The 16,581-nt window shown below is 32.7% G+C and overlaps 2 protein-coding genes across 2 annotated transcripts; both read left to right on the top strand.

Annotated features, from left to right (window-relative positions):
- Positions 1-1,225: 1,225 nt before the first annotated feature.
- LOC132721948 (integrin alpha-4-like) lies at positions 1,226-6,098 on the top strand. The gene is made up of 6 exons (XM_060706336.1): positions 1,226-1,389; positions 2,494-2,599; positions 2,885-3,070; positions 4,405-4,614; positions 5,452-5,600; positions 5,874-6,098. Exons 1-6 carry the CDS (start codon positions 1,387-1,389, stop codon positions 6,081-6,083), a joined length of 864 nt encoding a protein of 287 aa, XP_060562319.1. The 5' UTR covers positions 1,226-1,386; the 3' UTR covers positions 6,084-6,098.
- Positions 6,099-6,945: 847 nt separating this feature from the next.
- Positions 6,946-15,410, top strand: LOC132721947 (integrin alpha-9-like). The gene is made up of 10 exons (XM_060706335.1): positions 6,946-7,175; positions 8,364-8,551; positions 9,341-9,496; positions 9,928-10,102; positions 10,377-10,541; positions 10,946-11,065; positions 11,819-11,911; positions 12,411-12,554; positions 14,473-14,544; positions 14,652-15,410. Exons 3-10 carry the CDS (start codon positions 9,354-9,356, stop codon positions 14,805-14,807), a joined length of 1,068 nt encoding a protein of 355 aa, XP_060562318.1. The 5' UTR covers positions 6,946-7,175; positions 8,364-8,551; positions 9,341-9,353; the 3' UTR covers positions 14,808-15,410.
- The last annotated feature ends 1,171 nt before the right edge of the window (positions 15,411-16,581 follow it).

Genomic DNA, 16,581 nt, shown 5'->3' with positions numbered 1-16,581 from the left:
TGAAAAAATATTATGTGCACAATAAATATGGCCTACCAATCACACGAAACAGTCATGCATAGCTTAGCGTTTCATGAGTGTCAGAAAGGTCATGGGGTGACAATTTCGATACCAATCAAGGTCCTGCTTAAAAGCTTGCTTCACAAAAAGGACACACTATAAATGTCAAGTTTTATAGAAAAACGAGAAAAAACAAAGGCCAGCGACGGGTCTGTGTGGTATCAGGCTGTTGCACGACAATGTTTCCGGCAACAATGCGGCCATTGTACGTGACTTTCTAATGCAGAAAAGGGGAATGGGCTTCCGTATTCACCAGATATTGCCCCTGTGATTTTTCTTTCTATTTCCAAGAGTAAAAAAAGGATCTTGCTGGAAGAAAATAATGGACCTGTAGTGATCATCGGTCAGCCATATTCCAGTATCTTCATGGTTTCCATAAAAATGACCACCAAATGCAGTTGTTAATTGAATTTAAGTACATGTTGGAGAGAACTCTGAAGGAATGCGATAATCATTTTGGCGCTTTTTAAATACCTTCTTACATAACGCATCGACTTCCATGACAATTTGGACACCCTCGTATATCTATTATTTAGATGAACTTTAAAAAAACGAATAAAATCGAATTGATAAATATATTCAATTTTCGATTTTTCTTCTTTTTTGTAATACGAACTTTTTTTGTACGCGTCACATTATCAGTTTTACATTACACTGAAAATTGTTGTTTTACATAAGAAGCATGCGTCCTCTGGTATGTCCGTCCGTTTGGTTACTGTCCATGTGTATTATGGTGGATAATTTCAGTTATTGTTTTAAATTATTGTAACAAAATATCATAGAATGGATGACAATGTATTTAAAACCATGCATAAAATACGTATATGGTTTGTTTTTATGTTTGACACATTTGGCGATTTCACGGTAATGTAATATTACCGGATTTTGCAAAATGAAAGTAGGAAACACAATTACAGAACTTGTCAATTTCTCGTATACTATTTAACTGAATCTGATCGATCGATTTTTTCACGATATCTAGTGCACGGAAATATAGCTAAAATAAGATACCCGCGAAAAAAGAAAAAAAACTGATAAACGGTAGTAAAGAGGAAAATACCCTAAACGAAGACGGGGAACATAATAAATCATGAATCACATTAAATACTAGTAAAATAAACAGTTTGTTCCGTTATTTTGTTTTTCTGTTTCATTTTATAGATTCCTGTGAATGGCTACTTTGGAGCTTCTCTGTGTACAGTTGACGTGAATAATGACGGATTGGACGATCTCCTGGTAGCGGCACCATTTTACAGTAAAGGTGAGCGCGAGGAAACCGGAGTTGTTATTGTATATCTTGGACAAGATCGTGTTGGACAAGGTTCCATGGTAAGTTGTCACGATATAATTTCAAAATGGATACATGCATATATTCATTAATGTAATTTGTTAATATATGAAAATGAAAACAACAACAAAAAAGCCTTCAGGTATCCCGAACACATTTTTTTTAGGCAGGCAACATCATATAATAATTTGTTTTGTTGACTACTGATTGCAGCTATTTTTAGATCATAAAATGATTTTTAAGCTTTATTGCGGAACAATTTTTTGCAACTTATTTTAATCACTTTTGAGTCAGCTTCCTGGAACAAACCAGTACTGGTGTCATATGAAGGAAGGATGGTCGTGACCCGATCAGGGATCGAACCCATTATCCCTATGTTAAAGAGGCATACACCTTTCTCACTAGGCCACCCCTGCGCCACATATTGTTGTTGTTGTTTTTTTTTTTTTTAAATATAATTAAGAGATATAATTAGCACCATCGACATGCTGTATTATGCCGTAAGGTAGCTGGGAACGAGTTCGATATAATTGTTTGATATTACATACTTACTGTAAGGTAGAGAGATTTAATGATTCATAGCATTATTTTGTTTTCATGTGTATAATTTCATTTATGTAATAAAGTGAGTTGCCAGTGGCATTAATAAAGGTTTGAATATAAAAAATACACTTTTATATACATGTAGTAAGAAACACGATTTTATTTCGATTTATATTGTTTTTGAAAAAGATTATGTTATAAAGAGATGTAGTTTTTAAATACGCCAACTTATAATTGGTTGTGGTGTTGGTAGTTTTCACTCCAGAACACACAGTAAGCCACATTGAATTTACCAGAGCACAGTTCAACCACCGCATCGTTCCTGAGCAGGCTGTCAAGCAGTTTACCAGTACTAGTTGCCTTCACTTTCGCAAGAAACTGAAACTTCTGTACATGCCAGAGCAGAGGTTTAGTGCGAATGTCCGTAGAAAATATTTCATGATCAATCACAACGAAAGTGACCTGCGCCGTCCAGGAATCGAACCCGCTGCGCCCGATTCACAGTCCAACGCTTTACATATTGAGCTAACCGGACGGCTCAACTTATAATTATTCCCAATGTTTTGATTTATATTGGTCCCAACACATTCTGCTTATTTTAGACTTTTCAACCTATGACATATACTTTGACCGGAAGTGACAGTTCTGGTGCGCGATTTGGCACTGCAATGGCTAGTTTAGGAGATATAAGTAAAGACAAATATAACGGTATGTATATTAATTAAGTGATATGATCATGTTTTCTAACCCTTTTCAATGTTTTCACATTTATATATCTTTTTAGGCTTATATGGCCATGGTTTTGTTATAGCCTATGGGTTTTTTCCACATTAAACGTATTCCAAAATGGCCTTAATGGTGAACGCAGTTTTTTCATTTCAATGTCGTTCAAAATTCTTACTTTTTTGTGTGTAAATTTGATGTTGCATATTTGCTGTTGCTATTTTTAGATTTGGTGTATATTTTTATGTGTTTATTTGCTGCTATTTTTAGATATAGTGATTGGCGCCCCCTATGAGGATGACCTGAGAGGCGCCATCTATATATATAATGGTTGTAAAACGGGTGTGTGGCCTCACTTTTCACAAAGAATTGAGGCAGACTCTTTTCGCGATGAACTCAGGTCGTTTGGATTTTCTTTCTCTAAAGCAGTAGACATGGACAATGATGGTGTAAATGGTAAGCTATTAAATATCTTATAATCAGTTTAGCAGAATTTCCTTATTTGCATTATAAAAGCTATTTTAGCATACTAGGTTTTTCTACATCTCTTCATCACGCCTGGTAAACAACAAAGGTATATCAGTCTTTGATTTTCGGTATTTGGTGCGAGTTTACAAAAAAATAAGACAACACTTTACCTCTGTTGACACTAAATATCGGGGGCATGCACTAGCTCGGATATTTCCTAAAGAGATAGCTCTTTTGTTACCTGGCGTTTACATTATCTTTGTTATAATTATTATGACAGAGCCATCATGTTGACCTAAGATAAAAACTAAGTGCACTTTAGCCAGTGTACATATTTGCGATTTTAGTTGCAGAGTATATTCTTGATCACAATTGATGAGAAATAAGTTAATATACTGAACCAAAAAAGAAACTTTCGCAAAGTATGTGCCAGTTGTTCAAGGGTACCACTTAGATGTACACACTTATATACATGTAGTAGCTTGTAAAACTCGTTTTGTTTGCAAAATCGGTCAGCTAATCCCCGTATAAAAGCTCGATATGTTTATTCAACGTAAAAATCGAGTTTCAAAAGGATTGAAATACTGTACTAACATATCTACATTCAAACTTGGAGAAAGTTTCTTTTTTGTTTCAGTATATGTTAATTTCATGGTTTTTACTTTTTGCTTAATTTTGAGAAACGCCGGACATGATTCACTTGTGTCAGTTTTTTATTTCAACCGACAGAAGGTCACAAAAACCCCGTTGTGCCCATCAGTACAACAAGCATACTTTAACCCGTACATTTGGCTTTCTTTGAACAAAAAGACTATAGCTTCTAAAATATAAGGTTCTTAACGCTAAAAGTGAATCTTAAACCGACAAGCCCATTTAAAGGGCACATTATGCCTCAGGAACAAATAAATTTTTACTTCTTTAGAGAGGGCAAACATGAATTTTAAAATGTTTAAGTAATGGTTTTAGAAATGCTAGATGTTTGTTACCTGAAAAAAGTTATCACAAATGTGAAACTATCAGTATAATGTGAACAAAGCAGTATTTTGAGTTTCATACAAAATACTTATTATTCACTATAACAGTACTAAATGGTAATAAACAACATCGAATAAGCTGGTTCAGGTTGTCATTATGTAATTTAGTAATTATTTTGAGACTATTAAAGTACATCGACATTAAAAAGCATTTGAGAAATAAAAAGAAAACGTTTCGGAGGCATAATGAGCCTTTAAGTAAACAGAAAAAAAACAAAGAAAAAAGAACAAAAAAAAACAACAAACAATTTAAAAAAGTAATCGTGATTTTTTTACCTTTAATTTCAGATATAGCAGTAGGGGCATACCTCTCTGATAAAGCATATATATTGTTCGGTCAATCTGTAATCAACATAGAAATTTCACTAGTGCCCAGTGTCAGCCAGATAGATAAAGATACCACCCAGTTATGTCCATCTACATCTGGTACAGATGTCGTACCTTGTTTCAGGGCCAATGTTTGCTTTTACTACATCTACAGGCAATTCAACACTATTGGTAATTGAACATTAACATTGAAATTAGAATTTATACAAAAAAATACTATTCTTTGGTTTTAATTGACAAATCTTTGCGCTAGAATCGTTAATTATATTAAATACAGTGTATTATTATCCTTTTGTTTCAATTGACACTCTTTGCGCTAGAATCGTACTCGTTATTGTACTGATGTAATGTGTTCATGCAAATGGATTTTAAGTACAATTATTTATTGTCATAATTGTTGCGTGTTTATTGACAAGCAATTCATTTAAAATCATGTTCATGGATGTACTGTATTGTGTGTGAATTTAAATAAATATCTTTCAAGAAATTACAGCATGTATTTTGTGTATTGTCCGAATGGAATCCATGTATTATAGTATTTATAAACATGTGCTTATTAAAGTTGTTGAAATAATTATTATAAAAAATTAAAGATTTGATAATAATTTCATGGAAGCTACATGGCCTCGTTAAAATAAATACTTTACCAATAAATTAGTAAGAATTGTTTATGAAAAAAAAACAGAAATAAAATTACCCTTCAAATAAATAAGTAAGAACTGTTTATGAAAAACAAAAATAAAAAACCAACAAAAAAACAAGAAAAAATCGTTACAGATCAGTAGGCAGATATTTTATCTATATAATTAAATGCTCCTATTGTAATTTTAGAATTATCATTAGAATTTCATAGATTATATCTTTAAATCGTGCATCGTGCATCAAAATGGCCACCAAATTAAGACGTTCAGCCCTTTTTATAATGATACAATAAGTAACACATCAAAGCAAAGAAAATGAAAAAATTACACAACCTGCTATTATTGTTCGTGATTTTGTAATTTACAGAACTGAATGTAACCCTAGAGTTAGACACTTATATGTGGGAGTATAACAGAATAGCTTTTCAGTCTAATGGAGGCAATGTGGATAGTTTTATAAAGAAGATATTTTCAGGGGGTAGATCATGTATTGGTGATAAGGATATTCTGATCAAGGTAATCATATGACATATTTTCTTTTTAAAACTATTTTACCCAATTACTAATTAAAATAAAATCCAAAAGTGTTTAAACGCACCTTGTCACGACATTGGACAATGATAAATAAATAAAAATTGAAAATTTATGAAAACATCTATAAAACGATATTATAAACTTACAAAATGCATGAAAATATATAGAAACCTTTGGTTCATATTGCAATTTGTTCACTCACACATACGACCTTTAAACTGTCGATTGTTTTTCAATTATTTATTAATTATACAGTCAACATCCGACTTGGTGACACCTGTTCGAATGAAAGCCAGTTATGAAGTATTGAGCATACCAGGGAGTGCTCGTGTCCAGCCCACTATCAATAAATTCGACGGAGAAACCCCAGACAAGCAGATACTAATATCAACTAAAATTGTAAGTGTATTCATAAGGCCTAAAAATTGTGTTGTAAGGATAAACATGCTCTCCAGGAATAGGTAGAGTAGGTTTGATTTTTATTAATCATAATCAGTTCTGAAAATCTAAATCCGGAGAAAATGTTCATATCCTGTTGTCCTTGAAAATCATACATGGGCCTTTGTCAGATGTTGACATTGAAACCTCCGATAATGTCACCGAATGGCACAATAAATCATTTTTTACTCTTCAGATGTCATCTTGTACGTTCTATTTCTAAATTCCGACGTTCGGCAGTTCTTCTATTGTGCGGCGATTAAACCATTCCGTACCATGCCTCTACAATACGAATCGCGAAGGGTAGGGTGACCCTAACAAAACAGTCTTTAGGCTTAGGTTTTAAATTCTACGTAAATAACTTTGTTTGAACGAGATTATTCAAGGTAAAGGCCACTTCCAATTAAACCTCATAGTTTGTTGTAACTGAGTGTCCGTTTATCAGTACTTGAGGATTTACTAGATTATGTTAGAAAAAATATCTGTGTCAACTACTAATATCATCAAAAACATCAAGGATTTAGGTCTGGTGAACTCAAATGAAATATGACTTGCATTGGTTTGCCACTCAAACATGTCATGAACATGTTCCAATATTATATGAATTGTGTTCATGGATTTAAAATGATATGCAAGTAGCTGTTTATTTAGTATTCCACGCTGTTAGTTCAGATATGACATACTGTTAGTGTAATGTAAATTCGCATTAACTATCTATACATGTGCAAGAAATTCAACAAGCTAAGCACAAATATTTTGATTTGAATTATACCAATTATTCACTGTTTTGTAGTCATTATTCTGTTGCAATTTAGAATAATCATTATTTGATCTTATTAGAAGTAAATCGGCTCATTTACATTTGAATTGCTGTTTCTTATATACGGAGATGTTTGTGAAAATGTATATTTTTAGATTTACTTTAAAAAAGATTGTCCAAATATCGAATGTAAGACGGATCTACGACTTAAAGCTAAGGCTGACTATGGCACATCCGAAGACTATTTCATTATCGGCGCATCCACATTGACTATAGATGTTAGCATCTTGAAAGAAGGAGATCCTAGTTACAGCTCTAACTTCTTTATAGCATTTCCGAATACTCTTCAATACCAGAAGGTAAGAAACGTTTGTTTGTTGTGTTTTGGTTTTTTTTGTTTTTTTTTTATACAAACATACTCGGACTTTGGTGCATATGGTGCATTATCAATTAATCTTTTTAAAAACGGTAGAAATTCTTTAAATCCTAATCCAATAGTAGGATACTACGTCACCGCGCACCTGCTGAATGCTCCCACTGGGGTCATTTTTTTTTGCAGAAAATCCGTCGACTCGAAGGTAAAATACAATTAAATTAGAAATAGTAAGAGTATCCAAAAAAAAACATAAAGCGCACCAAAGAATGGATTAAGTCCTTGAGATTGATTGTAAAAGTTAATAGTTTTATTGCCTTGTTTAGGCCTTGAAACGGGATAATAATGTCTTAGCACAGCAATGTGCCTTCAAAATCTGTATATATTTAGGTCCAAGTGGGAGCTTCTCTGAAATTGAGTTCGAGTGGGACCATTTTCCATTTTTATAACATAATTTAAGAAAAACTGACTTCTGAATAGAAATATTTAAAACCAAATAGAAATATGTGTAAACATGACTAAATCGAGTTCGAGTGGGAGCATTTTCCATTTTTATAACATAAATTAAGAAAAACTGAAAACCAAATAGAAATATGTATAAAATGACTCGGTTTATGTTCCAGTACGTCAAAAATATTTTTGAAGAATGTATTCAACTTTATTCCTTATAAGTTGTGGGAAAAGTCCGGGTGGGAGCATTCAGAAAAAATTAGTCATCCCGTTTTCAGGACTAAACCAGGAAATAAATCTATAAACATTTTTACTATTATCTCAGGGACTATAGCTATTCTTTGGTGCGATACATAATCTTTTGATACTCTTACTAATGGAAGGATAATACCTCATCGCGCACCTCCTGAATTCTCCAACTCGGATCTTTTCTTGACAGAAAATCCGTCGACTCGAAGGTTAAATACAATTTTATTGTAAGAAATAGTAAGAGTATTAAAAAAATCATGTAGCGACCAAAGAATATATGTAGTCTTTGAGATAATTGTAAAAAAAGTTTTTAGATTTATTGATGATTTTTTTACCTTCGAGTCGACGGATTTTTGTCCGTGTGGTTGCATTCAGCAGGTGCGCGACGACGTAGTATCCTACCATTGTATTTATAAGAAGTTTATTGTAGTATATACAAACAATGTCTTGTCATCTTAAACTTGTTTTCTTCAAGGTTACCAAGGTGTATGGGGACTCGGAGATCAATTGTGGTTTTGTTAATTTTGGAACTGACGATTCTGATGAAGAAGATATCGAATCCCTCGACTATTTACAAAGAAGAAATATCCCAAAAATAACAGAAAACGAATTATTACTGGCATGTTCATTCGGGAATCCATTGTATGCTAACAATGGAGTAAGGTATAAAGATGTCCTTTAATTTTATTGGTAACCCTGAATATATTATATTCTATGATAACCATTCTGAAAACATGTGCCTGAAATGGATTAACCAACTTCTTTAAAGTAAGTCGGCAAACAGACAGAAAAGATGTGCAGACTTGTCTAGCTTTACTCATGTGGCAAAGTCACAACTATTAATCACTTCAAGTCGGTTCAAGCAAGGGAAAGGGATTGAAATCTTAAAATTAAATACACATGGTGGGGCAATGCATATTACCGTCATTTCTAAAAGCTATATTTATTTTTTATCTGTTGTTTTTATGACAATTATCATGACATGATCAAATTGAAATAAGAATGCGATTTTCAACTGACTTAATTTTGTTTTCTTTCTGCTTCCGGGGAATCTCCCCTGTCAGAATTTTTATTCTCACAACAGCACGTGTACAGATTTGTGTGACAACTGCAAAACGTTGCCTCCTACTTCATCTCAGTGAGGGGTATTTCGGGGTAGTGTCTTACAAATACATTTTGTTTTGAGGTTTAAATACAACATAAGCCGGTACCACGGGGGCATGGGGCATTTCGCTCATATACAAACTCAGTTAAACCGAGTCTGTCATTTCCAACAGTCAGTGTTGTTTACCTCTTTACCTTTCCAGACAGGTTTCCCATGGTCTTATTGACTATGACTACACCAAACTTCATGATCCGATGCCTACTTTTTCATCGAAATAATCCGGTACGGGATAGGAATTATTACATTTTACATTATGACATTACATCTTATACAAACATAATTTACAGGTTTCAGTTAAGTATGTCTGTACCGGATCCGATCAACAACACTAAGCTGGAGTTTAAACTTAATGCTACCACTTTAAGTACGGAATTAGTACCAGCAGATAACGTGAAAACTATCAATGTACAAGTTAGAAATCAAGTGGCAACCACCATTACGGGGTAAGCTGTATCGATGTTTCTCGTAAATAATTATATTTGATTTTTACATTGCATATTTCGAGTAATTCATTCACTGTTTGTGAACATATTTCATATTTTGGCATTATCTGAGATCGATATTCACCATTGTTTGACAAAATATCATACGGAGCCCAATTAATATTAATAAGCAGTTAGTGTGACCAGGAGCAACAAATTTGTATCAGCATTCAACAGACGCTTTTCAAATAATTGATAATGATTTTCAACCATTTTCGATAAATAATGATACACAAAAATGAACCCTAATTCATATTTACAAAGAAATAGCGTTTCAGGATCAGCACCTGAAGTCTTTATCAGACTATTGTCTAATGACATTTCTTCGAAACTTCAAAAAGTATTGTTGAGAAATTTGTCAAATACTGTAATAAATGTTTCATCTTTTTTAGGATATCAAAACCTATACCCCTAACAATAAAAGACAAGGAAAGGAAATATCTGATATCACACACATACGAGTTACGAAATAAAGGACCGAGTTCTCTGCCCACATCGACACTCCTGATATTATACCCGCAAATCCAACAGGGCGGCTCACCTCTCCTTTATCTTAATACAGCCAATGTAAGAATATATTCATTTGTTGCTATGGAGATTCACACCATCCTTATGAATAATATCAAGTTTAAAAGATTGGATGCATGTTTGTTTGTAGTTCCGTTGTGTGAAAGACTCTCTTCTTTGTAAAAGTTATTGTGTCGGCTATTAAATATCAACCCTCATATTTGTAATTATATCAGTTACTATGGAACCACTTCCATTCAATTATTATGATGCAAAAATTGAAAAAAGAAAATGCTAGTATACCCATTTGTGATTTTTATTTTGCATTTGTCAGTGGAGCTGCCCACCACCGTGTAGAGTGTTTTGTTCTTTACCGGACGCGACCAACACCACCCCTGTCGTACATGCCGCTAGTATGGGACCTACATATCTCGAGACGCTTGAAGAAAATGATAAGAATATTCGGGAATCTAAAACTGTTGCTGACATGAAAAACATTGTGTGTATTTTCTTCTTCCTTTCCGTATCATTGGGTGTACTGTAAAGTTTTTAAAGTTTTAAATCAGTAATACGAGTACATGTTGGTAAATTCTGATAAATTTAGGTTTTGTGTTTTATTTTTATTTATATTGAATATCTTTCGTTATATTTGATAATGCTTCAAGACAAAAGTATTGATTGACATGGGGTTTTTGATATGGTTTTGTGAGATGTTTCCTGTATTAATATAAAACATAATTGTGTAGCCAGCGAAATGTCGGTTGAACCTCATGACCGTCCAATATTTTTCTTGTATTGGTCGTCGCATGATCCGATATGATAAAAACAACCAATATTACAAAATGCTATGTAAGATACATGTTTCCAAGGCAACACATGATACGGTATAATCTAATTGTTCAGGATTGTGCAGAGGGAGACTGTTCCAGATATGAATGTAATCTCTATGACATTCCACCAAGAGAGAGTGCTGTGGTCACGTTAGAATATGTTGCCTCGGGAGATATATTGGATAAAGTATCGGTATGCAAATGTATTCTTCCAATCTTACTTTTAATTACAAATGGTATTTATTTGTTAGAAAATAATCTTCCTCTGATCGAATAAGCAAGGTACCATTATAGCTTATCAAATTTATTTTCCCTCGACGCTATTGGTAAGCTTTTTTGTCATACATACGATCTTTTAAAATGTTTTACACTATACTCGAGTAAGGACTTCGATTTACAGTTCTCAGTTTCTAACATTATATTTTAGGGCAGTTTTTAATTTCCGATTATTGATGGTAACCTAACTTTTAACATTATATTTATATACATTGTAATCGTACTATTTGATTATCGTCTAACTGAAATATGTCTTGACTATGTTTCTCATTGATATACTGTCATAGAATGGTCGTATGCATGTGTTTATGTTAATATTTATAAAATAAATGTATAAAAAGTATGTATGCGAATGAGACAAAAAAAGGTATTAATGTGTAATTAATAAATCCGACAATTATTTTGAGCAATTATAAAAGAATACGTCTTTATTGTGTGAGATAAATGTCACACTTGCACCGATTTCCTCACTTCTTAAAAGGTTACAGTGAGTGCGAGTAATCATGAGTGTCTGTACTGTATGATCTTGTATTGAACAGAGTCCTTGGTGACTAGGTGACGAGGCACTTACATGTACATGTATATCTTTATTTACTTTAAAAGAAGCCTGAGATATGTGAGTTAACATACCATACATAATTTTTTGTTGTCTGTCACATTTTAACAACAGGATGGCGGTGCCATAAAGATTAGATCAAAGGCTTATGTTAGACTCTTGGATCTCAGTCGGCTGATAACTGATGCCTCCGAACAATCCGAATCGGTACGTATTTGATATCCTTCCATTTGTTGAATTTCGAAAACTCGGCCAAGTAACATCACCCCTTTCCTTATTACAAATCTTATCTAATTACGAATGAAAAGTGAAATTTTTGTTGTCGCTCCAGGTCATGTTTACACCTATTTGACCTTTAGAAGACACACGAAATGGCAGAATATTATATACTATCCTATTAAAAGTTATGGTGGATCAAACAATGTGATGTCTTATTATTTTTCCATGTTGCCTATTTTCATTCTTTGTGCAGCAATACTTATATCTTAGCATGTAATGGCCTTCGTTTCATAACTCAAAAGGTTAACATGAATGTGCTTTTAAACATATTTTATTCAGAATATTTATACATGTGAAAAATGAATGTTCTTGTATTACTACACACACGAACTTCAAATATAATACCCTGGTACATCACACTTATATCTAAGGCATTTTATAAATAGTGTTGGATATTCGCATACCGTTTCTAAAATATTGCTCACAGGTATACTCGGATCTGTTGCCAGTGTCAGTGTCCTCGACTCCTAAATGGTCGCCGCCTCCTCAACGTCTACCCTGGTGGATAATTTTGCTCAGCGTACTGGGTGGACTTCTTATTGATGTGCTTATCGTAATTATTCTATGGAAGGTAGCGTCATTTTACAATTCAACACGAATAGAAATTAAAAATAAAGAAAAATATTCAAACACGTAAACTATCAAAATAATGCATTAATTGTCCTTTCGACCGATATACATGTATTAACAAGTAAAGGAATGAATTAATAAGAATTAATGAGAATTTATGTCCTTCCAGGAATGTATATATCCCTGGCTCATCCTATCCTTGAAACATTTTTTGGTAAATTGACAAGTTTACTCTTTAAATCACCAGGCAAACACAAAACACGCTGTTATTCTACATACTCTTATGTCAGCCAAAAACAATTATTTTGCATATTTCTATGAAAAAGATAATGAAAGATAACGACCGATATGCACGTTTTACTAATACAGACAAAACTACTTATAAACGTAATTTTTAGTAAAAAAAAAAATGAAAAAATAAATAAATAAGAGGTATTGTTAATGTGATGGCTTCGTTGCCGTTTCAGTTGCAGTCCTCAAGCATTAACATTGATCATAACTTTTTAAATTTCTCTGTGTCTTGTCTTCATTTTTTGCCACAACAACCCCATAGAGAAGACCTTTAAGTTGACCAGACTAAACTTGACCTTCATTCATTAATGACATTGACATTCAAGGTCAAATGTCTAAGTTTTAATTGATTATTTTACTGATTTTTGCTATAAGTTTCTATAACTTTGTTATTTTTGAATGGATTGTCTTCAAATTTGAACAAAGTAATCTTTTAGAATAAACCTCTAAGTTCAGCAGAAACCTTGGGCTTAACTAATAAAGGACCTTGTACTTGAAGGTCAAATTATTGATTTTTTCTTTTGCTGTAACTGGCTATAACTATGTTATTAATGAATGGATTGACTTCATATTACTTAGGATATCGCTTCATGTATATGAAACTCAAATTGACCTTAGCTCTTTATGACCATGACCTTGAAGGTTAAATTATTAAATTTTCATTGATTTTGCTATAATTAAATTTAACGTGTAATTAATAAATGTATTATCTTAATACTATGACAAAATTTACATTTTAAAGAATACCTTCTAAAAGATTGAACTGACCTTGAGCTTTAAATGACATTGACCGTCAAGGCCAAATAATTGAATTTTGGTTAAATAGTCATAATTTTGTTATCTATGTCCGAATTTGATTTATACTTGGACAAAACAAAACTTGCTACCAAACAAACATATTGAATAAATTAGATGTGACCTTGACCTGAAAATTGACCCTGACTGTCAAGGTGAAATTAATGAAGTTCTCTTGGGTTTTTTTCTGTAACTGGCGATAACTTCGTTATTTATAAATTGATGAACTTCATATCTAGACACAACATCTTTAGGTCAGGACCTTTATGTATATCAAACTAAAATTTACCTTGACTCATGTATGACCTTGTCCTTGAAGGTCAAATTATTTGATTTTTACTTATTATTGCTATAATTGGCTTGGTAAACTTGGTTATTAATCAATGAATTATTTTCGTACTTGGACAAAACAACCTTTTAGTCAAGACCTTCTAAAAGGTTGATCTTGACCTTGACTTTGAGCTTTAAATGACCTTAACCATTTGGTTAATTGTGTACCGATTTGATTCATACGTGGACTAAACAACACAAACAGATATGTGAAATGATTTAAATAGCCATTGACCTTTAAATGACTTTCACCGTCAAATGATTAAATTTTTATCATGTTTTCTTAGCTTGGTCATTTATTTATGGAAAGGATTCATACTTGGACAAAACAACAAGTGTGACTAGACATTTCTATTTTTTGTCTTTAATTTTCTTTTTAAAGATTTGTTTTAAATCGCTTGTGTTTGCTTTTAGAAAAAGTAAAAACGTCTAGCGTTACCTCCGCCCTGCGGTGGCTCTTGTAAATTACACATTAGACATAAATTATTTTCATTTTTCTTCAGATTGGATTTTTCAAACGGAAGCAAATGGAAGAGTTGAGAAGAATGCAACAGTATTGTGTTGGAGGGAGAAAGGTTTGTGTTTGCTTTTAGAAATTTTTTTAAAAAAAGTCGAGCTTTGTCTTCACCCGGTGCTCTTGTTAATTATATATTAGATATAAATTACTTTTATTTTTCTTCAGACTGGATCTTTAAAAGGGAAGCAAATGGAAGAGATGAGAAGAATGCAACACGATTGTGTGGGTGGGAAGAAAACAATGCTAGGTGACAAACGGGTGCAAATGGAAGAGATGAGACGAATGCAACACGATTGTGTGGGGGGAAGAAAAAAATGCTAGGTGACAAACGGATGCAAATGGAAGAGATGAGAAGAATGCAATACGATTGTGTTGAGGGAGAGGGGAGAAAAACACTGCTAGGTGACGAGCCTGAAATGGGTATTAAGACTATAAATAGACATCAATGAATGTCATGCTTATAAAAAAACTATCAGTGACAATAAAGTGAAAGACAGATACCAGGTTTTTAAATACAAATGTAGAAACAAGTGGAGTGTAATTGGTTACTGTACATTTAGGTTCTCATTGACCGCCGTACAGTGACCTACTTTTGGCTTAAAATTCATATATTTGGCTAATAATTCATGGAAATTGCATAGAGGTAAGTTATTACCACTTTGTGCTTCAAAATTAACTCTTTAAGGGCATGACTGGTGACATGTTTGGAGTCCGTCTTCGACAGCGAATACTGCATTTTGTGCCCTTACGGGCGGATGGACCCTCATTAAGCATAGACTAGAAGGAGAAGTGGAGTAAAAGAAGAACAATCAGCCCAAAGATGAACTTATGATACGATAAAAAATTAAACTATTTACCAATAAGCATATTTGCACGTCTAGAGTTAGTCGTTTTTTTTTTCAATAAACGAGAAGTTTACATTCAGCATTATTTATTGTAGATATAATAACATGGATATATATACTCTATAAATAGTCACTACAATTAAAATACATGAACAAATGCGAGTGGCTTGTATTTGTAAGTTTTCTTACATGTTTGTGTAAGTGCAAATTTATTATCAAATTACAACTGAATGTAGAGAGAACCTCTTAAACGATAAAAGCAAATATCATGCACGCAGTAACATGGCTAGCAAGGACCTTTGCTGAGCAGTATATATAAAGTTGTTGGTAAGGCATAAATTGTAACAAAAATTCATTTTGAATTAACATAGTAGTGTTATTCAAAGCCATAGCTTTCAGTTACTATCATCCCTTTGTTCTTTATTCAATATTGCCCGGATGTATACTTGGAAGTTTAGACGTTGTAGTTGTAGTAAAGAAGAATACCTTTAAAACATATGATATGAATATATTGTATGATCGAATTTCTTATATAAAGCATAGGAGAAGTCAGTGGGTTGTAATGATACGTAACATACTTAGTGTATAGTTACAAAATCCATATCAACGCCGTTGATATCTCGCGCATGCGCGTTCTACGTAGAAAAAAATAGATGGACTAAAAGAATCAGCTTTATGAAGTAAAAAAACTATTGAACCATTGTGTTCTACATTTAAATCAAAGGATGCATTTTCAGTGTAGCAAGCGATGTAAAAAGTGAGAAGTAATAAATTATAGAGAGACCACAAACTCCTATTTTGACATTTGTTTTAAAAGATACACAAACATAAATAAAATGTATGACATAACATATATTTATTATTGCACAAAATAAACAAATATTAACAATTATGCATCATTAAAAGTAGATTAAAATTAGATTTAAAACTGTTTGGTCCCAAATAAAACTTTAAGTCACACTAAAAATTCTCATTTAATGAAATAACATATATAGAGGATATTCAATGAGTGTAGATTTAGTACTAAATTTATTGAACGAGTTGAATAAAATCATATTGTGCAAGCCTATGGCGAGAATATTGTTAATTAAAGAGTTCAATTAATTAAGTATTGAATCCACACAAATATGATATTTAATTTATCGAATATCTAAAATAAGGACGTTACACAGATAAAAGAGTCAATTTTTTATTGATGCGCCCATATTAGTATAGATTTAATTGATCGTTGATCTAACCTAAATCACAGG

The sequence above is a fragment of the Ruditapes philippinarum genome, unplaced genomic scaffold (genome assembly GCF_026571515.1).
Source record: "Ruditapes philippinarum isolate M1 unplaced genomic scaffold, ASM2657151v2 ctg14656_1_1_1_1, whole genome shotgun sequence".
Taxonomy (NCBI): Eukaryota; Metazoa; Mollusca; class Bivalvia; order Venerida; family Veneridae; genus Ruditapes; species Ruditapes philippinarum.
Note: the sequence above shows the minus strand (reverse complement) of the source record. Positions and strands in the feature narration are given on the sequence as shown.